General features: G+C 41.7%; 1 protein-coding gene across 1 annotated transcript in view; it reads left to right on the plus strand.

Annotated features, from left to right (window-relative positions):
* The first annotated feature begins 840 nt into the window (after nt 1–840).
* LOC142741081 (syncoilin-like) overlaps nt 841–27,057 on the plus strand; it is a 28,993-nt gene continuing 2,776 nt past the window's right edge. The window contains exons 1-3 of the mRNA XM_075850479.1: nt 841–1,048; nt 2,900–3,671; nt 5,496–5,620. Coding sequence (XP_075706594.1) covers nt 1,005–1,048; nt 2,900–3,671; nt 5,496–5,620 — 941 coding nt within the window. The 5' untranslated portion in view covers nt 841–1,004. The remainder of the gene's footprint in view (nt 1,049–2,899; nt 3,672–5,495; nt 5,621–27,057) is intronic.

The following is a 27,057-nucleotide window of genomic DNA, read 5'->3' on the forward strand; positions in this document are numbered from 1 at the left end:
TTACATGTGCGGCCACCCTGTCTTTCCTGGAGTAAAGGGGAATTCCCATTCTCACTATATATGTGGGAATCCCAGATGTGGAACCCCCACACATGCCATAAATGCCTCATATGGAAATACCCCTTTAAATTTTATTGTGATTCTTGGGAGTGTTATAATCGTACAATGTGGGGGCCAGAAAAGGTTGTACATCCCTACCTTAGATTGTTAATATATTTATTATTTATACTTAATTTTTGTTGAAGCCTTAAATATTTTTCCCCTTGGGAACTGTCAGATTATCGAATATTCTGGATTATTGGACTGTCATAACATAGTATATAAAATTTACCTCTAAGATTATAAATCTTTAAACCACAATGTTCTACCATGACATTTGTTTAATCACAGGGGTGTCTCTAAATGTATTGGTTTTGTGATATTACAGATCAGGTTGTACCAGTCTATCAGACTTTCTGTATTATCAGATGGCAGATTAAAGATTTTTACAGTGTTTGGGTGATATAGCAGTTATTCCTACCATTATTACTACTAATACCAAGGATTAGAATAAATGATTCTATGTTAAGCCCCATCTGACATTGCACATATATAATTTATCCTTAAAATAGCTTGGATTTTTCTTCCTGTTACACCAAAAAATCTGCTCATGTGAAATGGTGCTGCAGCTGGTGCTTGCATCTAGAACAGGCATCTCACTGGGCCTGACCAAGCAAGCTGGCTGCCGCTGACAGATTTCTATTGGATTAGCCAATCCTCAAATTTTTGGCACAGTACAAATTAACCCCTGGTAAACTATAGCTCTGCCAGGAAAAGAGCTGCAGTGTCATCTCAGGCGTGCCCAGCTAGACTTAAGGGCCCAAGTTTTGTGTGAAGCATGTGGAAGATAAAGTGACCGCTTACAAGTCTCGCCCTGCCTCTGAAGGGGGGGGGGACGGGGACGTTACACACAGGCTCTTGTGCACCATTTATTTATAACAGAGGAGTCAGTTTGTGCAGATGAAATGTCCACTCCGGAGGAGGAAGGAGAAAACTCACAAGAAGGGAGGTAAGATTTTATATATAATAGCACCTAGATGTAGTATCAGCCTCAGGTTAAGGAGTAGAAAACAATGGATTTTTTTTTTTTTTCCAGAAGTTCAGGTGCAAGGAAAGTAGAATTACATATGATACTGAAGCAGGATAGACGGAAGTTATTAAAAGTGCCACATAGGGGAGCAATGTAAGGTGGGATTGTACAAATGCACACTCAGAATGGAAAGATGCGCATAAAATGGCACCACTGGGGTTGAGGAGTGTGACAGTCTCCAATAAACAGCTGCACTAACAGTTCACGTAATGGCACAGACAAAGATGAGATTCTACATAAAGAAGAAGCACAGAAGGAAATTCTAATGATGGGAATGAGAAGAAATGTGACAACATCTTTCTGTATAACTTCTTATGTATAGTATTATGGGCTCCTCTGTATAACATGAATATATAGAAAACTGAGTATCCATACAGAAATTGAACTGTAAGAAAAATGAATAATAAAAATTATTAAAGCTTAGCAGGACTCAAAACCTGAGGATTAGACCAGATAACCCATATACCCTTCCCTCCTCATCAACCTGCATGTCCCTCTCAAAGGGGTCTAGGAAAAAGAGTTGCTTGGAAGGGTCTTTACACTGGTCATTGGTAAAGTTCTTCTCCTTACAAAATATTGACTTTGTAGGGTTAAGGAGTCCTAAACGGATTCATGGGACACAAGTGGGGTTAGCTGACGTCACACCGGAATAAGTTCAGTTTTTGAGGGAATTTAGACCAAGAAAAAAATAATTATTTTTGGATTCAATGGGAATCTCTCTAAAACAGTACTGGCCAAGCTGATTTTTGAGTCTAGTTGCTACATAAAGCAGAACAATTTTAACATCACTGCATAACTGCAATTGTGGCGTTTATATACCCACAATATTTGGAAACTTAGGCTATGTTCCCACAGGCAGGATACGCTGCAGAATTTGCGCAACCGAATTCTGTGTGAAAATTTCATAGCATTTACAGTAGCAGCAAAGTGGATGAGATTTCTGCAAATGTCAGCCACATGCTGCAGAAAGAAAATACAGAAAAGTCGCGTGGAAAGTGTTCTGCGGCGTTCTAATCCGTAGCATGTCGATGCCGTGTATTACAAGCGAAGATGCTGCGTGTTTGAGCCATAGAAAGGGAAGCCTAAATTCCACAAGTTGAGTTTTGTTGCATTTTGTACAGCGTTTGCACAGCAGAAACGTCGTAAAAATTTATGCAAATCCGCTGGCGCACATAAAGTTTGTTACAATCAATGTAAAACACTACATCCGCAGAGAAAAACGAAAGTTGAAAACTACACTGCATTACTGCAGAAATATGCTCTATTTGCTGATGATTCATGTAACTGATTTAGCTGTGTCTTTTTGAGATTCCACTGCAGATTTCCCCCCGCCTCCACTACCAGTACCTATGTATAATTCACACAACCTCTTTGGGTTTTTCTATATGTATTTCTTTAAGAGGCAAAGATACGGCTTCTACCACTTAATTTATGTTTCCTCAGTTAAAAAAAAAAAAAAGGAAAAATGAAACAAACAAGCATGTATCCGGTGCTCCCAAGTGCCTGCTATAGATACTACTATACACCATATACATTTGTTTGTGGTATATAAGGGGCATGTATTTGGTGGAGTTGTTTTTATATATGCCATATCTACCAATTTGGCGGGGGTGCATTAGCTTGTATTTCTTATGATCATTTTGGTTGAGATTCCTACTTGGGATAGGGGGATTTTATGAGCGTAATATATTATATATGTGTATATATATCCATTCCTAAAAACACAAATTTGTCAGTTTTATTTACATAAGGTGGTTCCTGTCTCTTTAGGGTACTTGCTGTGCCTAGTCCCCCTTCACCAGTCACTCCGGAACTTTTGTCCCTGGAGGACATAGGGGTAAGGTTCCAGTATTGTATCGCAGCTGTGGAAGACTTGGAAAGGGAACGAAATGAGCTCATACGAGAGCTGGCCATACTTCAGGAGCCCTCATTGGAAGCTGTACAACAGGCACATGAGGAAATAGTGCAGGCATATGGACAGAAGGCTCAGACAGAACTGGAGAGGGACACTTTGCAGGAAGAGATACGAGGAATACGTCGCAGATTGTTCCGAGTGACTAAAGAATGTGTAGCTTGCCAATACCAGCTTGAAAATCGGCGTCAGGAATTAGCTCAGAAAACAGCAGAACACAAGGAACTAGAGACTGTTGCAGCTCGGTTGACAGAGGAGATTTCCCAACTGCGGAATACCTTTACTCAACAGAGACAGGGGGAAGAGCAGCGAGTTAGAGCTCCACAACGCAGGCGAATCTCACGTGAACTGCAGGAAAGAAGACGGCTCTCTGCAGACCTGCAAAGCCTGACTGAGGAACAACACAGTACCCTCCAAGACCATTATGAGCCCAAACTTCTTCAACGCTTGGAGTGTGCTGAAAGAGGGACGCAAGCCCTAAGAAAGGCGCAGGAAGAGTTGCGAAAACTAAGAGGGGAAATAAGGCCACTCCAAGGAGAAGCCTGCCAACTGCAGGCTCAGAAATGCAGTCTACAAGAGCAAATTAATCTCATGAAGAAGAAGAGGGAAGAAGAAGTGCTGCTATACAGGGTATGGATGGAGTCAAGGACAGATTTCATAAATGTTCATCTTGTAAAAGAGCTACTAATATAATTCATATATGTAAGCCTCTGTTCACATTTGCTTTGTAGGCTCTGAACCTCCATCCAAATTTCCATCAGATTTAACAGGAAAAATTGCGCTGCATGCAGCACTATTCTTCCCATCAAAACGATGGACATCCTGACCAAACTCATTGTAAGTCAATTGGGTCCATCATACGACGGATCCGGCACAGCGGCTTGATTTTCATTATGTACAAAAGCCAAAATGCAAGTGTGAACATAGTGTAAATGTTTTTGTGGGTTCTGAGAACTGTAGATATGTGAGATAAAGTAGTGATCATTGGGGTGGACATTTTTCTGAAGTGCTGCAAACTCAGTAAAAAACACTACAGCCTCTACCCATCCCGAACTAGCAATTGACACACAACAGATTGTATTCAACTATACAGCAGTAAATAAATGCATACTGATGGCAATGTATATCTGCAATCTCTGCCATTGTATAAAAAAGAACTACTAAACAAGCAGCTGCATATACAAATACATCATTCTATATAATTAAACGGTTTTTTTTTATTAACGGTCTTTGCACACAACTTAGCCTACTTTGATTAGTAGCCAGTTGTAAAATGCCTATAGCCAATTGTATACAGTTATATTATAAAGTTTTCTGACTTTAAAAAGTAGCAAATTATGGCACATGCCATATTTGTGCAACAATTTGTGACTTTTTATTGGTTTCCGCCACCCACTGCACTTTTTAAAAAGTGGGCAGAGCTTAGCAGAAGAGTACGCGCCACCGCAAGCCACACACAATAATTTACGCCAGAAAATAGAGTAAATCTTAGCGCAAATTATGTCAGCGTGTAGTTTTCCCCTTCTGGTGCACAGAAAGCAGAAGATGCGAAAAATTTATTAAGAGGTGCGCGCCTCTTAATAAATTAGCCGCATCTTACTCCTGCGGGCTTCAGTCTAAGATTGGCGTTTAATGGTGTTGTAAAGTGTAGCTCCAGCCCAAAGTTTAAATGTGCCACCGAGAGTGCCTGGTATCCTGTATCATAGGTATCTATGATTCCAGAAGCTTCCATCTCCTATTAATAATAGGATCTTTGAAGGAGAGGAGTCCGGCGTCATACTTTTGCCTAGGATACAGAAGCGCCTGCTTTTCCTACAGCAAGATATTCAAATTTCAGATGGGAGCACCGAAGTTGTATGTTGTAACTGAAGCTAAACTAAAGTTTGGTTTATGTCTTGCCCCGTTTTTGAACTTACTTGAGCATTTCTTACAATGGATAACTTCAAATATGACTTGCAACGTGGTTAAATGTCTTTCACACCTGATATTGATACTAACTGCTTCCATCTTGAACGCTCATGGAGGAATAACCTATTTATAAGACATTTTTACTCATGAGCAGAGATCTGAAAGACTTCCCTTTATCCTCACCCTTTGCCCACTCACCCTTTGCATTGGGCAGGCAATACGTGGGTTCAGCCCAAATGACACGGGAGAGCCCAAGTATTGACTCCTTATATTCCCTCTTTAATTAGGTGCCGACACATACCTGAAAAAAGTATTTCTTGCCAAGTCTATTCATAGCTGTGTGGAGAGAACAGTCTAATAAAACTATTTTTAACAGAATCCAAGAGCTGTATTTTCTCAGAGCCGTTCATGTACTAAATGCAATATTACAATCACGTGAGGATTTAACAATGGATTTATATGCTGTACATTTACTATGCGGGTGGGGGATTTGGATAAAACATTGGTTGGATATAATGTCTAAAAATTCTCTCACGCTCCATCCAGGAACAGCAGCAAGAACTAGAAGACAGGAGGAGTGAGATTAAGATTTCAGTCCAGCTGCAGCAGCATCAGAATAAAGAGATGGACGAATTAAGGAAGAGTTTAGCCCAGGAGCTTTCAATCTACAAGTATGTTACATCAACAACAGTTTATCAGTGGGATGTAAAGTCAACCTTGTATAAGAAACGGGGAAAACAGTAGCTTGCATGGTTAATGTTACTTATATGCATGGTGCTTCTACAGTTGCAAACATGCAAATATATAGTATGGTTCAGTATTGGCCATTATCCATATTATGAACCATATTAGGTGTGAACACAATAAAAATATAACACAAACGCAAAGGCCAAAAAGTAATTCTGTGCCTGTCAGTCATTATTTATCGGGGAATCCTTTGGACCAGTGTTTCTCAACCTTTCTAAGCCTAGTAAATCCTCGTCAAAGAAATTTGAATCAAGTTCCCCATAACCTACGTTCCACAGCAAATGTTCTCAACTGGCAGGATATTACACTTAGTGCAAATTCATGCATAAATAAATCACAAATAATGAAATACAATAGGCGTAAGAAGCAACACAAGAGAAAGTTGTCAGTCAATATGGGCATGACCGTCGTCAGCACCCGGCGAACCCGGGCAAGTACCGGCGCCCACTACCCTTTGGGGGGCCCACTCTGCCGCCGGGTAGTGTCGCTGCATGGCTCCTCCAGGATTGGAATCCCCAGCCAGTGTTTTGCCGACGGCTATTCTGCCGTTTACTCGGCTACAGCCTGCCAGGCAAAATGCTAGAAGCGGCTCTGCTCTGGGACTCCGCCTCTGGGCAAGCCACTGTCCACGTATGAACAGTGATGTCAGGGGCTTCCCCAGAGTTCCAGAGCAGAGCCTATACTGAAGGAAGAGAAAAGGAGGAATCCTCCAGCTCACCGTGTATGTAGACTTGTACTGCTTATAGCGCTCGGGTCCTCGTGTCGGCACACGGCATGGAGTAGAAGCAGAGAACAAAGATTGGATCCAGCGTTAATATGGATAAAAAGGAAACTTCTTCCAAGTTTTATTTGAGTGTTTAAAAACAAAATCGGCAGGATAATTTCCTGGTACAGAGGGAGGGTCAATGGAATGAATAGCCTACGCGTTTCAAACGCTTGCTGCGTCCTTACTCATGGCTTAAGAGCATAAGCCATGAGTAAGGACGCAGCAAGCGTCTGAAACGCGTAGGCTATTCATTCAATTGACCCTCCCTCTGTACCAGGAAATTATCCTGCCGATTTTGTTTTTAAACACTCAAATAAAACTTGGAAGAAGTCTCCTTTTTATCCATATCAGCGCTAGATCCAATCTTTGTTCTCTGCTTCAGAGCCTATACTAGCGCTCTGCTCCGGGACTCCGGCTCTGAGGTTTCCCCTGACATCACAGTCCATATATGGACAGTGATGTCAGGAGCAGAGCATTGTCCCAGGCAGAGTGCTAGTAGCGCTCTGCATGGGACTTTGGCTCTGGGATTGCCCCTGACGTCACTATGCGTATATGGACAGTGATGTCAGGGGCTTCCCCAGAGCCGGAGTACTGGAGCAGAGACTTTACTAGCGCTCTGCCCGGGACTTCAACTCTGGGGTTGCCCCTGACATCACTGTGTATATTTGGATGCCAGGAGGGGAGAAGGAGGCCCATGCGGAGCACTAGAAGTGGCTCTGCTCCGGTACTCCGTCTCTGGGGAAGCCCTTGACATTACTGTCCACTGCCATATGAAGCAGAGCAGTGCAGGAGCAGTGCAGTGTCCCAGGCAGAGTGCTATTAGCTCTCTGCCCGGGACTTTGGCTCTGGGATTGCCCCTGACATTACTGTCCATATATGGACAGTGACGCCAGGAGGAGAGAAGGGGTCCCAGGCAGAGCGCTAGAAGCAGCTCTGCCCGGGACTCCATCTTTGGGGAAGCCCCCGACATCACTGTCCATATATGGATAGAGACCTTAGGGGCTCCTCCTGAAGCGGAATCCCCAGCCAGAGAGTCGGCAATACTCTGGTTGGGGATTCCACTCCTAGAGTGAGCCCCAAAGTCGCTACCTACAGGGAGGGGGGCTGTGTGGAATTACCTGGGAGGGGGGGGTCTGTGTGCACTACCAGGGAGGGGGGCTGTGTGGCACTCCCAGGAAGGAGGGGCTGTGTGGCACTCCCAGGGAGGAGGGGCTGTGTGCCACTTCCAGGGAGGGGGCTGTGTGACACTATCTACAGTGGGCACTAAATTTATGGGGGTACAATCTGGGCACCTAACTTTCTTTATGGGGGCATAAACAGGGTCTAACTTCTATATGGGGGAACAAAGTGATGTTTTCTGCCATTTTACTGCCTCTGTAATTTACCCACTAAGTCTGTGTCGCCCAAGGGCCCAGATAAAACTCCAATATAGTACTCTATTAATACCCCCATAAAATTATTTATCAATTAATGCTGCCATTCAGTGTCCAATTAATGCTGTATACCACCAGTGCTCATTTAACGTCAATATCCACAGTACAGTAAATGCAGTTTTGTAGTGGTCAATTAAAGGGATTATCTGGGGACCAAAAATGTTTAAGGGTATGTTCACACGGCGGGGGTCCGTAACGGCTGAAATTACGGGGATGTTTCAGCCTGAAAACATCCCCGTAAATTCAGCCGTACCGGCATGTGCAGGCGCTTGAACGGCGCGTCAATTACGGCCGTAATTAGCGCTGCTATTCATTGGAGTCAATGAATAGCGGCTCCAATTACGGCCAAAGAAGTGACAGGTCACTTCTTTGACGCGGGCGTCTATTTACGCGCCGTCTTTTGACAGCGGCGCGTAAATATACGCCTCGTGTGAACAGACAAACGTCTGCCCATTGCTTTCAATGGGCAGATGTTTGTCAGCGCTATTGAGGCGCTATTTTCGGGCGTATTTCGGGGCAAAAACGCCCGATTTACGTCCGTAAATAGGCCGTGTGAACATACCCTAATAGTTGCTTTGCATTCATATTTTTTTTAAAAGATGTCACTTACTAATGTACTTTAATTAAAAATTCGGTACTAAATGGTGCCATTCAAACCCGGTGAATTGTTTCCAGAAGTGCTGGAGCTTTTCTAATATTGATGACGCGCTGACACGGCCCCACGTGACTGAGGGCATGCTTCCTGTGCTGTTCGTGTCGGCGTGTTATCAATGGCATGACCGCAAGGGGCTGTCACATTGCCTATTGCTGGAGTCCCCGAGCAGAGGTACTCCAGCACTGCTCCCGACATTTGGTCAGTGACTTCAGGGGTTTCCTATAGCTGGAGTTCCCGAGCAGAGCATCAGCTGATGCTCTGCCCGGGGACTCCAGCACTTGCTGCCAACTTCACTGTCACTGTCCATATATGGGCAGTGACGTTGGCAGCAGTACTGGAGTCCCCAAGCAGAGCATCAGCTGATGTGATGTATGTGACTGCACATCATGATCTAGCAAGATCACTATGTGCTGATAAATGAATGGAGAGAAGTGTATGACGCTGATTGGTCAGCATCATACACTTCTCTCCACAACACCCACTTGGTCAAAAAGTAAAAACACGCCCAGTTGGGCATTAAGAAAATCATTAGCATAAATCAAAAATAGGTCATAATAAAAAACACTGCTGTAATCTACATTACAGCGCTGATCACATTATGTAGAAGATAGGGCACTTATAATGTGGTGATAAAGCCTCTTTAACCTGTGACTTTCCAGTAGTTGCTAACAACACCCAACCTACCTATGCACTCCCAGCAACTCCAACAGGCACTCAGGGCATGCTGGGATTTGCAGTTTTGCAACAGCTGGAAAGACACAGGTTGAAGACCACTAGTTAGACTATAGTTTGGCTGCAAGCTCATGATCTAACAGACTAGGTTTACAGCGAATGGATGAATCTCAGTTCTTCTAGGGGTATGTTCACACGCACTGTTTTCAGACGTAATTCGGGCGTTTTACGCCTCGAATGACGCCTGAAAAAATGGCTCCATTATGCCTACAAACATCTGCCCATTGATTGCAATGGCATTTACGATGTTCTGTTCCCACAAGGTGTTTTTTTACGTGTTGCTGTCAAAATACGGTGTGTAAAAAGACGCCCGTGAAACAGAAGTGCATGTCACTTCTTGGGACGTTTTTGGAGCTGTTTTTCATTGACTCGAAAAACAGCTCTAATAACATCCGTAAAAAAACGCGACTTGCTACAAAGGAGCTGTTTTCGGCTGAAAACAGCTCCATATTTTCAGACGTATTTTGCTAAGCCGTGTGAACATACCCTAGCTGTGATACGTTCTATACCAGACTAATAGTACAACTTCAAATAGCCCAACCTATAGATCAACATGGTTGCACCAAAATTCATTTAAATGTTCACCAGAAGACCAGATAAGTACTGGTTGCAAATATCTATTTTGGTCACCCTTTCAGTTCACAGTGAGTTTTTTGACAAATTTTTTGACAAGGAAACCGCATCGGAAACCGCGTCCGAAAATTCCTCCCATTGATTTCAATGGGAGGCGGAGGCGTTTTTTCCCCACGAGCGGAAGAACCGTCTCGCGGGAAAAAGAAGCGACATGCCCTATCTTCGGGCGTTTACGTCTCTGACCTGCCATTGACATCAAAATCTGCCTCAAAATTCCAAACGGAACTTTGGGGCAGAATTTTCTGCCTGCAAAAAACTCCAATGCAGTCTTGGTTTGGAAAAAAATTAAGTTTTCAACTGTGTACTTGTTAGCATACAAGGCCTATTATTTCATGCTTTATAATACTTAGAATCTGTGGCGATTAATCAAAACTGGTGCAAAGAAAAAGTGGAGCAGTTGCCCATAGCAACAAATCAACCGGCTTCTTTCATTTTCAAAATAGCATCTGAAAAATGAAAGCTTAAATCCGATTGGTTACAATGGGCTACTACTCCACTTATTCATTGGATCAGTTCTTAGGCTGGGTTCACACGACCATGTTACATCCGTAATATACGGAACGTATTTCGGCCGGAAGACCCGGACCGAACACAGTGCAGGGAGCCGGGCTCCTAGCATCATAGTGATGTACGATGCTAGGAGTCCCTGCCTCGCTGCAGGACAACTGTCCCGTACTGTAATCATGATTACAGTACGGGACAGTAGTTCCACGCAGAGGCAGGGACTCCTAGCGTCGTACATCACTATGATGCTAGGAGCCCGGCTCCCTGCACAGTGTTCGGTCCGGGTCTTCCGGCCGAAATACGTTCCGTACATTACGGACGTAACATGGTCGTGTGAACCCAGCCTTATAAAACTCCACCTATGTCTGTAGTCTCTCACACTTTAGGGTATGTTCACACGCTTACTAAAAAAACATCTGAAAATACGGAGCTGTTTTCAAGGGAAAACAGCTCCTGATTTTCAGCCGTTTTTTAGCAACTCACGTTTTTCGCTGTATTTTTTATGGCCGTTTTTGGAGCTGATTTTCTATAGAGTCAATGAAAAACGGCTCCAATAACAGCTCAACAAGTGACATGCACTTCTTTTTCACGGGTGTCTTTTTACGCGCCGTTTTTTAAAAATGAGACGTAAAAAAATGCCCCGTCGGAACAGAACGCCGTATTTCCCATTGAGATGTTTGTAGATGTGCTGCTTCCGTTTTTTCAAACATATTTTGAGGCGTAAATGCCCCGAAATATGCCTGAAAACACTACGTGTGCACATACCCTTAGATTCAGAATTCATTTATAATAATCTCCCAGCTACGAAAGTGCCTAGGCGAAGCCCATGAGCATGCATGTCCTCACACAAATAGCCATAAGACAGATCTAATTGACCTGCTCATCAGGGTGTATTTTTAAGGCTCTGTTCACATCTGCGTTGGGGTCCAATTCTGACTTTCCGGCGGAGGTTTCCATCAAAACGGGACCCTGAGCAGAAACAAACCAGAGGTTTCAGTCTCCATCACCTTTGATTTCAATGGGGACGGAGCCGGTGCCCCTGGTTTCCGTTTGTCTCCTTTGTGCACCGGATCCATCGTTTTGCCGGAAGCAATAGCGTAGTCGACTTTTTTATTACCTGTATTATTCCTTTTTATTACCTGTAGCTAAATATAAGTTGTTATACTATGCTAAATTAAATGATTTGTGTATTTACATACTGAACATTTAGGGTAAGGCCACACGGTGCGTCGTTGACATGGTTTTGCTGCGGTTTTGTTGCGTTTGAAAACCGCATGCAGTCAACTGCATGCGTTTTTGCCTCTGTAATGCTGCAGTTCTGTTGCGTTTTTAAAGGAAATAATTGATGGACATAGTTTTCACCCGTGTTGAAGTTTGTTAGGTGCTTCCTGTATATAGTTCATTACAATGCATTGCAGAACTGCTAGCAAAAACGCAAGCAGTTCAGCAAGAACATTGGCAGCGCAGTCATTAACTGCATGCGGTCAGACATTATGAAGATGCAGTTAACTGCACAAAAAACACATTGCAATATAATAGCAGCAGTCTGTCCATAACACAAATTTCACCATTGACTTCTATTGAAAAATGACTTGCTGCAGTTTAAAAACGCAACATAAACGCACCGTGAGCGCAGCCTGTCGCTTTACCCTTAATCCGTTTTATAGTTGCTCATGCTGAGGTGGTCAGCTTTTAACTGCAGGAAAGTGTAATTAACCCCCTTAAGGACACGCTCGATTTGAGTTCTTTCATTTTCGATTTTTCCTCCCCGCATTCCAAAAGCCATAATTTTTTTTATTTCTTTGTCGACATAGCCATATGAGGGCTTGTTTTTTGCAGGACAAGTTGTAGTTTTTCATGGCACCATTTCTTGTACCGCCGAATTTACTGGGATGCTGAAAAAATAAATATGTGTGGGGTGAAATGGGCAAAAAACATAGATTACGCCATTTTTTTTAGTCCATCAGGCGGTAAAAACAACATATTCACCTTATTCTACAGGTTTATACGATTACGGCGATATCAAATTCATATGTTTTGTTTTATGTTTTACCACTTCTGAAAAAATAAAACCATTTGCTAAAAAAAAAAAATGTTTTGTCGCCATATTCTGAGAACTATAACTTTTTATTTTTCCATCAATTTAGTGGTGGGAGGGCTTAAATTTTGGGGGATGAGCTGTAGTTTTCACCGATACTGTTTTGGGGTACATGCGACTTTCTGATCACTTTTTATTCTATTTTTTTGGAGAGATAAGGTGACCTAAAAACAGCAGCAATTTGAATGTTTTAGATATTTATTTATTTTTACGGCGTTCACCGAGCGGGTTAAACAATGTTATATTGAGATAGCTCGGACTTTTACGAATGCGGCGATACCAGTTATGTTAACTTTTTATTTTTTTTAAACATTTCTTTAGGGGAAAAACTTGTTGGATCGCTTGCATGATATACTGCAACACTAATGTTTTGCAGTATATCGTGATTCTGAAAGTCTCTTTTGAAGCCTTGGCTTCAAAGGCAGGGCTTCATAGTACATAGATGGCAGACCTGGGGGCCATTATTAGTCGCCCAGGCAGCTATGACAACCATTGTCACCAGCCGGTTGCGTCCTGGGGGGCGCGATGGTGTGTTCGGAGGGGGCACCCCCCTGATTCTTACAATTTAAATGCTGCGGTCGCGATAGACAGCGGCATTTAAGGTGTTAAACAAGTGGAATCAAAGTGATCTTTGATTCCGCCTGTTAGTGCAGATTCACACGAGCGTTGCGTTTTTGCGCGCGCAAACAACGCGGCGTTTTGCGAGCGCAAAAAACATTTGACAGCTGCGTGTGTCATGCGTGTCTGATGCGCGGCTGCGTGATTTTCGCGCAGCCGGCATCATAGAGATGAGGCTTGTCGACGCCCGTCACTGTCCAAGGTGCTGAAAGAGCTAAATCTTTCAGCACCCTCGACAGTGAATGCCGAACACAACAGCGAAAAACCTGTAAAAAAAAAAGATAAAGTTCCTACTTACCGAGAACTTCCCGGCCGTTGCCTTGGTGACGCGTCCTTGGTGACGCTTCCTTGGTGACGCGTCCTTGGTGACGCGCCTCTCTTGACATCGGGCCCCACCTCCCTGGATGACGCGGCAGTCCAAGTGACCGCTGCAGCCTGTGATTGGCTGCAGCCTGTGCTTGGCCTGTGATTGGCTGGAGCTGTCACTTGAACTGAAGTGTCATCCCGGGAGGTCGGACTGCAGGAAGGAGACAGGAGTAATCGGTAAGTTAGAACTTCGTTTTTTTTTTTACAGGTTCATGTATTTTGGGATCGCAAGTCACTGTCCATGGTGCTGAAACAGTTTAACTCTTTCAGCACCATGCACAGTGAATGTCCTCCGACGTCGCGGACCGGAATTTTTTTTGCCGGGTTCGGCCAAAACGAGTTTGGCCGAACCCGGTGAAGTTAGCTTTGGTTGTCGGGGTTCGCTCCTCGCAAAGACACTCTGTTTGGATGCTTGGAAACAGAAAAGCACGTGGTGCTTTTCTGTTTCCATTCATCCTTTTGACAGCTGTTGCGCAAACACGCAGTTCGCACGGAAGAGCTTCCGTGCGACCTGCCTGGTTTTCACGCACCCATTGACTTCAATGGGTGCGTGATGCGTGAAATACGCAGAGTTATTGAACCTGTCGCGTATTTTGCGCAGCGAACAAACGCTGCGCAAAATACACGGACTGTGTGTACTGCCCCATAGACTTCTATAGGGCATTGCGTGCCGCGCGAAAACCACGCGGTCTACACGCTGCCAAATCACGCTCGTGTGAATCCCCCCTTACAGTGAGGTGTCGGCTTTTATAACACAGCCGTCACCCACTGAGTATGGAGCAAGCTCAACCTGTGAGCCCACTCCATACTTCCCCTTAAGGGTATGTTCACACGGCCAAATTTCAGACGTATACGAGGCGTATTATGCCTCGTTTTACGTCTGAAAATACGGCTCCAATACGTCGGCAAACATCTGCCCATTCATTTGAATGGGTTTGCGGACGTACTGTGCAGACGACCTGTTATTTACAAGTCGTCGTTTGACAGCTGTCAAACGACGACTCGTAAAAATACAGCCTCGTCAAAAGAAGTGCAGGACACTTCTTTCAGACGTTTTTGGAGCTGTTTTCTCATAGACTCCAATGAAAACAGCTCCAAAAACGGACGTAAAAAACGCCGCGAAAACGGCGTGAAAACGCAGCGAAAATTGCGAGTTGGTAAAAAAAACGTCTGAAAAGCAGGGTCTGTTTTCCCTTGAAAACAGCTCTGGATTTTCAGACGTTTTGGTTGACTACGTGTGAACATACCCTAATGGCTGTCACGTACTAGTACGTGACATGTCGTTAAAGCGTTCTTTAGTTTTTTAGCAAATTTCCCAATCTACTTTCTGTATTAATGTTTTCAAGATCTCTGCTTCTTGTTATAGAGTAGGAATATTCATTGTTAACTCTCAGGGTATAAAATCCTGTCCATAGTCACGTGATGAACACACAGTTGCTGAAATCATTGGAAGACACAGCTCTGATACACATACTGTAACGAGCCATGCACCTATGTGTAAATCATGTGCCCTGGAGGCAGTGGGTACCGAAGTAATAATGGGGGGCTTATGTTAACCTTTTTACTGGCTAGTGCTAAGTCCTGCTTTAGTAATCGACGTCGTCAAACAGACAACTGCCATTACTAAGATGGTAATAAAGTGCTAAAAAAAATACAGGCATAAAAATGGTGGTAAAGCACTAAAAACATACAGGCATAAAACATTTTTGGACTAAAATAAAAACTCCCCCACACAAACCTCCTTGACCATTTTATAAAGAAAAAAATAAATAAAGCGTAAATCATCGAAGTAGTCCAACGAATCTTCAACGTAGTCCAAACGGTCCAGTGGAACCTGCAAAATAAGCAATTTGAAAAATTAAAAAAACGTATACTCACCCATAGCAGTCTTCTGTCTTCTTCCTTCTCTGCTGTGCCGCAATAGAATCTAGACATCAATAAACTCTAATTTCTATTGTGGCGTACAGGACCTAGAGATGCACCAGAAATATTAATAGATAATGGGAGGCCCTGTGTGCCAGAAAAAGCTAACACAGGGACTCCTAATATAACACAATACCTTTCCTTTAAATGGGAACTAAACTTTTAAAAAACTTCTGAGATGGCATAGTGACATGTTAGAAGTTTTTGTCAGTGGGGGTCCAAGCACTGAGACCCTCACCGATCGATAAATCAAAGAGGCAGAGCTGCTTGGGTGAGCGCTGAGCTGTTTAGTTTCTGATGGGCTTTTCTAGGAGCCGTGTATGAGCTCAATAGAAAGTCTATGAGACCGTACACCAACTGGTTGGCTTTCTGGGAAGAGCCGATCAGAAGCGAAGCAAAACTCACCTGAGCACTTCTGCGGCTTCGTTTTAGTGCTCAATGGGGTCTCAGTGCTCAGACCCCCATCGATCAAAACTTTTGACATGTCACTGAAGTGTCTCAGAATTTTTTAAAAGTTTAGACTCAGTTGAAGCAGTTAGACAAACCTCCCCCTTGCAGTATAATATTGAGGGCTCTATAGGGGAAATTATACTACAAGGAGGGGTCTGAGCTACTGACTGCTAAGGGCTCTATGTGGAAGGATTATCATGCGCTCAGCTTCCTGCCCCCACTAATTTAAAAGTGATCGGCTGATGCTGGGGGTGGGATTATACTGCAAAGGGGGGGGGGGTGTATGAGTGTCATGCTGACAGCAGAGGGCTCTGTGGGGGAGAATCCCCCCATAGAGCACTCAGTAGTTACTGTCTGAGTGTCTAACTGCTGAGGGATCTATGGGGAAATTAATCCCCCCCCCCACAGAGCCCTCTGCAGTCAGATGCTCAGACCCCCCCCCCCCCCCTGCAGTATAGTAGCTACTGAGGGCTGTATGGGGGGGGGGGATTATTCTCCCCCACAGAGCCCTTTGCTGTCGGACGATCACTTTTAAATTAGTGGGGGCAGGAGGCTGAGTAATGTAAGCGGCGCTCTGTTAGCCTCACCTTTTAAATCACAGGCCGCTCTGCTCCTCCTTTTGACCTGCTCCTCTCTGGCTGTGTGTGCAGCGTCAGAGAGGAGTGTTCTAGCACACGTGAACTTATCCTGCAGCACGTTTGCTAATAAGTGCTCTGGTGGATGGGTCATCAGCTATCCGGTAGTGGACAACCCCTTTAAAGTGTGTTTGAGTAAGATTGTTTATCGTTTCCAATGACAGGCAGAATGGTGAATGCGGCTCTAGAATTTAACACAGGCTGTTACTTTGGATCTAAAAAGTAATGAACGTTTTATATTATATAAACTGTAAAAAAGGGATGTTCTAAGCTGAACATACACTTTACAATTCCATTCCATCAGCTTTTAAAATCATTACCATTAAAGGGTAACTAAACATTTGACAAACTTCTGACATGTCATAATGACATGTCAGAAGTTTTGATTGGTGGGGGTCCGAGCACTGAGACCCCCACCAATCGCTAAAACGAAGCGGCGGAAGTGCTCGTGTGAGTGCTCAGCCACTTCGTGTCTGTTCGGCTTTTTCCTGAAATCAGTGTATCAGAGTACGGACTCAATAGAAAGTCTATGAGCCCGTCCTCCGATACATCGGCTTTCCGGAAAAAGCCGAACAGACACGAAGTGGCTGAGCACTCACACGAGCGGTTCCGCCGCTTCGTTTTAGCGATTGGTGGGGGTCTCAGGGCTCGGACCCCCACCAATCAAAACTTCTGACATGTCACTATGACATGTCAGAAGTTTGTCAAACATTTAGTTACCCTTTAAGTAAATAAAATCTAGCCTGGACTATAAAATACTTAACAATGGAAATCCAGCAGTAATTATTACACCTTATTTTAAAAATACAACAAACAAATCTACATTTGGTGAAATGTTAAAAACGTTCTAACATGCACTATATTCTCAGAGGTAACAAAGCATCCCTAAACAGACATAATGTACAGAGCTGTGAACTACTGAAAAAAAATAGTCGTATAAAAGTCTATAGCAAATTAATTCTACAATCAGCCCAACACTATCCATCTAAGGCTATGTTCCCAAGTAACGTAAACACAGCAGAATTTGACCAGATTTTCCGTCCAGAAATTCTGCAGTGTTTACAGTAGCAGCAAGGTACATGAGATTAAACAAATCTAATCCACACAAAGAGTTTTAACCCTTTCCCTCTTTGGCCGCTTTTGACCTTCCTGACAGAGCCACATTTTTCAAATCTGACATGTTTCACTTTATATGGTAATAACTTCGGAATGCTTTTTACCTATCCAAGCGATTCTGAGATTGTTTTCTCGTGACACATTGGACTTTATGTTACTGGCAAAATTTGCTCGATACATTGAGTATTTAATTGTGGAAAAACACAAAAATTTTGCGAAAAATTAAGAAAATTAGCATTTTTATAAATTTAAATGTATCTGCTTGTAAGACAGGCAGTTATACCACACAAAATGTTTTCTAATTAACATCACCATATGTCTACTTTAGATTGACATCGTTTTTTGAACATCATTTTATTTTTCTAGGACGTTACAAAACGTAGAACTTTAGCAGCAATTTCTCAAGAAAATTTCAAAAGGCTATTTGTTCACGGACCAGTTCAGTTGTGAAGTGGCTTTGAGGGTCTTATATATTAGAAACCCCCAATAAGTCCCAATTTAAAAACTTCACCCCTCAAAGTATTCAAGACAGCATTTAGAAAGCTTTTTTTAACCTTTTAGACGTTTTACATGAATTAAAGCATGTAGAGGTGAAATTTCCAAATGTCATTTTTTTTTGCAGAAATTCATTTTTAATCAATTTTTTTTGTAACACAGAAAGTTTTACCAGAGAAATGCAACTCAATATTTATTGCCCAGGTTCTGCGGATATCCCACATGTGGCTCTAGTGTGGTAATGTACTGAAGCACCGGCCTCAGAAGCAAAGGAGCACCTGGAGGATTTTGGGGCCTTCTTTTTATTAGAATATATTTTAGGTACCATGTCAGGTTTGAAGGGCTCTTGAGGTGCCAAAAATGTGGAAATCCCCCAAAAGTGACCCCATTTGGGAAACTACACATCTCAAGGAAATTATCTAGGGGTATAGTGAGCATTTTGATCCCAAAAGTTTATTGCAGAAATTATAGGAAGTAGGCCATAAAAATGAAAATCTACATTTTTTTCAAAGAAAATGTAGGTTTAGCTAATTTTTTTTTAATTTCCAGAAGGACTAAAGGGGAAAAAGCAACATTTGTAAAGCAATTTCTCCTGAGTAAAACACACGGCAGGGCTCAGAAAGGAAAGAGCACTACTTGGCTTTTGGAGATCACATTTAGCAGGAATGGTTTGCGGAGGCCATGTCACATTTACAAATCACCTGAGGGGACAAAACAATGAAAACGCCCAAAAAGTAACTCCATTTAGGAAACTACATCCCTTGAGGAAATGATCTAGTGGTGTAGTGAGCATTTTGACCCCACAGGTGTTTCATAGAATGTATAAGAATTGGGCAGTGAAAATAAAAACAATCCCTTTTCTTCAATAAGACGTAGATTTAGCTCAACGATTGATTTTCATTTTCTCAACAAATAAAGGAAAAATAATTATTTTCTGAAAAAACATAGAAATTTGTAATACTTACAAGGAATAAGGAAGAAAATGCACCCCAGCATTTGTAAAGCAATTTCTCCCGAGTACGGCAATACCCCATATGTGGTCATAAACTGCTTTGGGCACAGAGTAGGGCTCAGAAGAGAAGGAGCGCCATTTGGCTTTTGGAATGCAGATTTCGCTGGATTGGTTTCTGGTCGCTATGTCACATTTGCAAAGCCCATGTGGGACCAAAACAGTGGAAACCCCCCAGAAGTGACCGCATTTTGGAAACTACACCCCTCAAGGTATTCACCTAGGGGTGTAGTGGGCATGTTAACCCCGCAGGTGTTTTGCAGAAATTAGTGTGCACTCGATGTTGCAGAGAGAAAATGGGATTTTCTCCATATATATGCCAATATGTGGTGCCCAGCTTGTGCCGCCATAACAAGACAGCTCTCGAATTATTATGCTGTGTTTCCTGATTTTAGAAACACCCTACATGTGGCCCTAATCTTTTGCCTGGACATTTGATAGGGCTCAGGAGTGAAAGAGTACCATGTAAAATTGAGGCCTAATTTGGCGATTTACAAAGTATTGGTTCACAATTGCAGAGACTCTGATGTGAAATAATACAAGAAAGCCCTGAGAAGTGACCCCATGTTGGAAACTACACCCTCAAGGCATTTATTAAGGGGTGTAGTGAGCATTTTCACCCTACAGGACTTTTCCATAAATGATTGCGCTGCAGATGGTGCAAAGTAAAATTGTCAAGTTTTCCCTAGATATGCAATTTCAGTGGCAAATAGGTTGTGCCCAGCTTATGCCACTGGAGACACACATCCCAAAAATTGTTAAAAGGATTCTCCCGGGTATGGCGATGACATATATATGGAAGTAAACAGCTGTTTGGGCACACTGTAGGGCTCAGAGGGAAGGGAACACCATTTGGCTTTTGGAGTGTGGATATGCTTTGTAGTAATTTTGTTTGAGTATTGCTGGTGTTTCCATTTATAATGTGGGGGCATATGTAAGCTTGGCAGAGTACATCAGGGGCATAGTCATGTGGTATAATAATTGGGTTAAAAAAAACAGTAAAATAATCCATAGATGTGTGTTACACTGTGACACAATCCCTTCTGCACAGGCCAGTGTCGCACTGATAAATGTCCTTCCTTATCCCCCACTTCTGGTCCACACTTCGCACCTTTGCAGTTTGGGGAATTTTGCTGGGAAAGTGTTGTCCAGAAGATATGTTTAGGCCCTCCCCTTCCTGGTTCCCTAATTTTTGGGCCTTGATAATTCACCTCTTGAAACAGAAGAAATGTTCCCCTCGGGCCTGCACAACTGCGTATTTTTTACTTCCTGATTTATGGAAGTCTTAACTAATTTTCTTTTTTCATAGACGTAGTGGTATGAGGGATGTTTTTTTGCGTGACGAGCTGTAGTTGTTATTGGTACCATTTTGGGGTACATGCGACTTTTTGATCACTTTTTATCCTATTTTTTGGGAGGCAAGGTGACCAAAAAACTGCAATTCCAGCATCGTTTTTTTTAGGGGTTTTTTATACAGCGTCCACCATGCGTTATAAACTACATTTTAACTTCATTCTGCGGGTCAGTACGATTCCGGCGATACCTAATTTATAGCACTTTTTTATGTTTTACAACTTTTTGCAAAAATGAGTTTTTTCTGTCACCAAGTTTTGAGAACCATAACGTTTACATTTTTTTGTCGACTGAGTTGTATGAGGGCTTGTTTTTGAGAGCCGAGCTATAGTTTATATAGGTACCATTTTCGGATACATGCGACTTTTCATCACTTTTTATTCCGATATTTGTAGGGCGAAGTGACCAAAAACCAGAAATTCTGGTATAGTTTTTTACGCCGTTCACCGCGTGGAATAAATAACACAATATTTTTATAGTTCAGGCCATTACGGACACGGCGATACCAAACATGTTTGGTTTGTTTCTTTTTTTCAATAATAAAGGACTTGATAAGTGAAAAGGGCGATTGTGTTTTATTTTATTACTTGAAACTTTTCTTATATGTTTTAAAACTTTTTTACACTTTCTTTCAAGTCCCACTAGGAGACTTGAAGGTCCAACTCTCAGATTGTTATTTTTTTATATAAACATTGCGCTACCTATTTAGTGCAATGTATTAGATCTGTTAGTCATTCACTAACAGCAAGCCGATTAGGCTTCGCCTCCCGGCGGGGCCTATTCGGCTTCCGTAATGCCAGAGCAGGAGGACATTGTTAGGTCTCCTGTTGCCATAGCAGCAGTCGCCAGCCCTGATTGCATGGCTGGCGATCTGCAAGCAACCTCTAAGATGCAGCCATCGTTTCCGATCGCTGTATCTAAGGGGCTAATGGCAGGGATCGGAGCTAGCTCCAGTTCCTGCCATTACAGGTGGATGTCAGCTGTAACATAGAGCTGACATCCACCGCTGATTACGCCGGTTCAGCTCCTGAGCCAGCGACATCTTGCAGTCGGCTACGGGAGCTTTTCAGGCTTCGCCGCCGGGCGGGTCCTGTAAGGCTCCCGTGTTAGGCATACCGGGAGGCCAGTATTAGGCCTCCTGTTGCCATTGAAGCCACCGGAACCCCTGCAATGTTATTGCAGGGGTTCCGATGAGCTGCAAACAACTTAAATGCAGCGATCGCTTTTGACAGCTGCATTTAAACATCGGTCCTCGCCATTACCCCAGGGTGTCGGCTAGAAGATGGTGGCACCGCATTCCACAATTTGTCGTATGGATATGGCAAAATGCGGGAAGCACCAGTTTCCATGACGTATCCATACGACAAATGTCGGGAGGGGTTAAACCCACAGAAAGTGTGGTCAGAAATTCACATTCTGAACGGAGTTTCATTCTGCAGTATGTCAATTGTTGATGTGAATTTGGAACATACCCTTGAAAATTAGCCCATCTTTAGAAAACTACCACAGTAAACGTGCCATTTTTTGTGGTTTACTTATTTATTTAACCCCTTAAGGCCAGGCCATTTTGCACGTTAATGACCAAGGATTATTTTTTGTTTTTTCACGGTCGGATTCCAAGAGTCGTAACTTTTTTTTTATTCCGTCGACATAGCCGTATAAGGGCTTGTTTTTTGCGGGACGAGTTGTATTTTGTAATTGTGCCATTTTTAGATGCTTATAATATATCGATTAACTTTTATTAACTTTATTTTAGGAGATAATTGAAAATAAGCAGCTATTCCAGCATTGATTTTCAAGTTATAAATTTACGCCGTTTACTATGTAGCGTAAATAACATGTTAACTTTATTCTATGGGTCGGCACGATTACGGGGATATCAAATATGTAAAGGTTTTATATGTTTTCCTACGTTTGCACAATAAAAACCCTTTTAGAAGAAAATTACTTATTTTTGCATCGCCGCATTCCAAAAGCCGTAATTTTTTTATTTTTCCGTCGATGTGGCCGTATGTTGGCTTGATTTTTGCGAGCCAATGTGTCGTTTTCATTAGTACTATTTTGGAGTACATAGAACCTATAGATTAACTCTTATTTAATTTTTTATGGGGGGGAATGGGAGAAAAGAGAGTTTTGCCGTTATTTTTTGCGTTTTTTTTTGGACGAAGTTCATCCGGCGGTTTAATTAATGGGTTCATTTTATTGCTCAAGTTGTTATGATCGCGGGGATACCATATATGTGTATGTGTTATTTGTTTTGTCACTTTTACTGAATAAAACCACTTTTTGGGCATAAAAAGTTTCATTTGATTTTGACTGTAAATTTTTTTTTTTTTCACAAACTTTATTTAACTGCTTTACATTTTTTTTTATTAGTCCCACCAGGGGACTTCACTATGCGATCTGCTGATCGCATATATAATGCTTTGGTATAATTAGTATATACTACTATATAGTATATACTTCGCAATCTATTAGGCCATGCCTCCGGGGAGGGGGGGGGGCGCCGATGGGGTAGAAGAGGGAGCTCCCTCCCTCTGTCAAACACATTAGATGTCGCTATTCACAGTGGCATTTAATGGGTTAAACTGCCGGAATCAGAGCGCACTTTATCCATCACCCTTTAAATATGAGGGGATTTATGAGTTCCAAGAGTTTCTTGTGGGCAGACACCCATCCCTTTTTTTTTTTGCTGGGGGACTTTAATAATATCGTAAACTTGTATAAAGACAAATTCTATTTAGGAGTGAGAAATTACTCTAAACGGACTACATTTGGAAATTTTTTGAAAGAACTTAAATGATTTGATTTATGTCGTCTAAAAAAAACCCAGACAAAATTTATTTTTTACCTGCTTCTCTAAAACGCATATGTCACTAACCAGGATAGATTTAGTTATAGGGCATCAGTGGGCATATAATTTATTGGAAAATACATATTATGGGTCTAGAGAGGTCTCAGACCACTCTATTGGTATACATTTTGGCACTAAAAATAGTTTTAAGAGTAGAAATTGGAATTTAAATCCACAATGGTTAGAATATATTGGCACTCACAATAAGCTTGGGGAAGAACTTATATTTTTCATGAGGTTAACAAGGAGCCTGCATCTCAAAATATTATATGAGATGCTAGTAAAGGAAACCTAAATGGTATTTTGAACAGGGAAATATGTAGACTTATAAAACAATATAATGTAATTGAAACACAAATGAAGGAAAAGGTTCAGGACAGTGAAAATAAATTCTTGGACCATCCTAGTACACAGGGAAGAAAACTTTCTGTAGAAGCACAAGAGGAACTCAAAAAAGGTTTCTATTAGCCAAAGTAATTATTAAAAAAAAAATTAAAAAAATGCAAATTATAGGGATATAATATGGAAAGGCCGCAATGAAAGAATAGGTTCAAACATCCTGCAGAGAAATAGAGAGGGGAGGGGTTTAGCTGTTCCAAAAACTCAAATGTATTTCCTGGCAGGCCAAATGTCTCAGTGGAGAGGCTGGCGTTTAAATAACTGAGAATATCCCTGGGAAATTGCTAAGTTATTATGGAGTAAGAAATTCGGAAAGTTATACTAGAGGCTAACTCCAAAATATTTTGCACTAAATACCCCACTGGGGTGATGTTGCAGAACGTATGGGGTAAAGTAATAGGTATTGGAGATGATACTGAAATGTCTTTTTTATGGAATAATTCAAAATTGGAAGAATGCTACGAATTAAAGTACTTTCAAAATTGGGAAACTAGGGTAATATACAGGCTAGGACAAGTGATGGAAGAGGGGGGGGGGGGATTAAAACCTTTCAAATCCTGCGTCAGGAACTTGGAATTAGAGTTATGGTATTTTTAGTATCTACAATTCGTCTCGGCACTTAAACCTCAAAACAGAACACAAGTGAAGAGTTGGAAGTCCCTTAGTGACCACCAATACGCCTTTTCATGGCGGTCACGAAGGGTCCTTAGGCTAGGCCGTTGCCTTTTCAGTGTCCAGTGCAAGCTGGAGCCAGGGCAAAGCATTATAGCAGCAATCTAAAGATCGCATAGTAAAGTCCCCTAGTGGGACTTTAAAAAAATTAGTCATGACATTTAAAAAAAAAATAAAAAAAAATAAGTGGTTTTATTTAGTAAAAGTGTAAAAAATAAATAAAACTACACAAAGTATCACCGCGACCATAATGACAAAGTTAATATATTATTTAAAACGCAAGGTGAACACTAACAAACGACGCAAACAATGGCAAAATTGCTATAATAAAAAGTCATAATAAGTTAACCAGTTCAGGACCGGGTTATTTTGAGCCTTCAGGACCAGACACCGTTTAGCCCGCGTTAGTTTAATGGATATAACTTTTTTATTTGTTGGGCAAACTACGTGATTTTTGCGATGTTTTTTCCATAGACAATGCAGGTTTCTTTTTTTTTATACACATCCTTTATCCGATTTTAGAATTTTTATTTAGTTTGAAAATTATAAAAGCTTATTTTTATTACTATTTTTAGCTATTTTTTTGGGTAATAATATAGTTTTACCCTAAAATAGACCTTTTATTTGTGATAGTCATTTGTCTACTGTAAATTTTAATATATTGCATGTCTATATTAGGGTAATTGGGTCCGGGCTAGCGTTAAGACAATGATTGGCGGGGGGGGCGGACTTTTTTTTGGGGTGGGTATTTTATGTGTATTTATTACAATTTTTTTTTGCACTTTACTTTATTATTTTTTTTATTACTATGGTCTGTCCCTCATAGGTCAAAAAAAGACCTTTGGGGAACTATATATATATATATATATATATATATATATATATATATATATATATATATATATATATATATTTTAATATATATATATATATATATTATTTTTTTTTCTTTTACACCATGTTTTTCCACTGGGGCTGCACATCAGCCCCAGTTACAGGTGAAATCAGCCCTCTCATAGTGACGATTGTCACTAATAGGGCTGTGCTGGGTCTAGTAAGACCCAGCAGCAGTCTGTCAGTAACAGCACTCGGCAATCATGTGACCAGTCACATGAACACCGGGAGGAATAGAGACAGCGCCGCTGCCTCTATTCCTATACACAGCGTTCATTGAGCACTGTGTACAAGTGATCAGAGAAGGCAGAAGCAGCGAAAGCTGCTTCTATCCTCTCCTTAGGTTCCCCGGCAGTCACTGACAGCCGGAGACCAGACATTCAGCTGCCCGATCGCTCGGGCAGCAAGTTAAAACCAGAGCTGTAAAAAGTCTATGGCTCGGGTTTTAAGGACCCTGACCGCTGGCCGTAAAAGCACAGCCTGCGGTCGGGAACCAGTTAAATAAATCCCATGTACCCCAAAACAGTACCAATCAAAACTACGTCGCGTGCCACGAAAAACAAGCCCAAAAAATCACTACATTGAGAGACAAATAAAAAAAAATTACAGCTCTTAGAAAGAGGCGATGCAAAAACAAATAATTTTAGTTCAAAATTGTTTTTATTGTGCAGAAGTTGTAAAACATAAAAAACCTATACATAAATGGTATCGTCGTAATCGTACCGACCCATAGAATAAAAGTAATGTGTTATTTACGCCGCAGTAATCGGCATCAATTTAAAACGCATACAACAATGGCGGAATTTCAGGGTTATTTCTCTATCCCCCCCCCCCGCCAGATGTTGTTCAAAAAATATGTACCCCAAAACGGTGCCATAAAAAAAGTACAACTGATCACACAAAAAACAAAGTCCTCATACAGCTATGTCCACGGAAAAATAAAAAAAAGTTATAGCTCTTTGAACGAGACTATAGAAAAACGGAAAAATTAGCTTGGTCATTAGGGCCTAAAATAGGCTGGTCACTAAGGGGTTAAAGAATTGATTTTGAAAAAAAAAAAAAGGGATAAAAAAAAAATCTATGGGGAGTCGATTAATGAAAAAGCAGTGAATTGGGAAACCCTAGTGGATAAATGGGAGGACGTAGGGAAAAGAGAGGAAGCAGTGGTTAAACGTATTTCTTTATCTGTATTCCTCTCCCAAAGGACCTCTCAACTCTTCATAATTCATAGTGCTCATTATACACCGACCAGATTAAGAGATGGGATATAGGGAACCTGATAGTTGTCCAAGATGTATGGGCCTGCAGGGAGATCTGATCCACTTAATATGGAATTGCCCAAAGCGAAGAAGATACTGGAATACGGTTATAAAATAGAATTTATAATGTTTAGATAGACCGCAGCCCAATTATGGATATACTTGGATTTAGCCTTGGGATAAATCTAAATAACGCTCAAAAAAAGATCATTAGGGTGCAGTTTATATATCGATAGGAAAAGGATATTGAAAAAAATAAATAAAAAAAAGTGGATCTCAAATAAGCCCCCGGGATGGAAAGCAGCGGTTCTGAGATATATCCATCTGAAGGGTATTCAATGTAAAAATATGAAGACAGCTAAAAAATTCTCAGCAATGGGGAAACTGGTATAATGAGGTAACCGCAGATATTAAAGAACACTGGTTGAAAAAAATTAATTATTTTTTTTTTTATCCCTTGGGGGTTGGGGTGGGCAGGGAGGGAAAGGTGATTTATT

Source organism: Rhinoderma darwinii, chromosome 2 (assembly GCF_050947455.1).
Source record: "Rhinoderma darwinii isolate aRhiDar2 chromosome 2, aRhiDar2.hap1, whole genome shotgun sequence".
Lineage (NCBI taxonomy): Eukaryota > Metazoa > Chordata > Amphibia > Anura > Rhinodermatidae > Rhinoderma > Rhinoderma darwinii.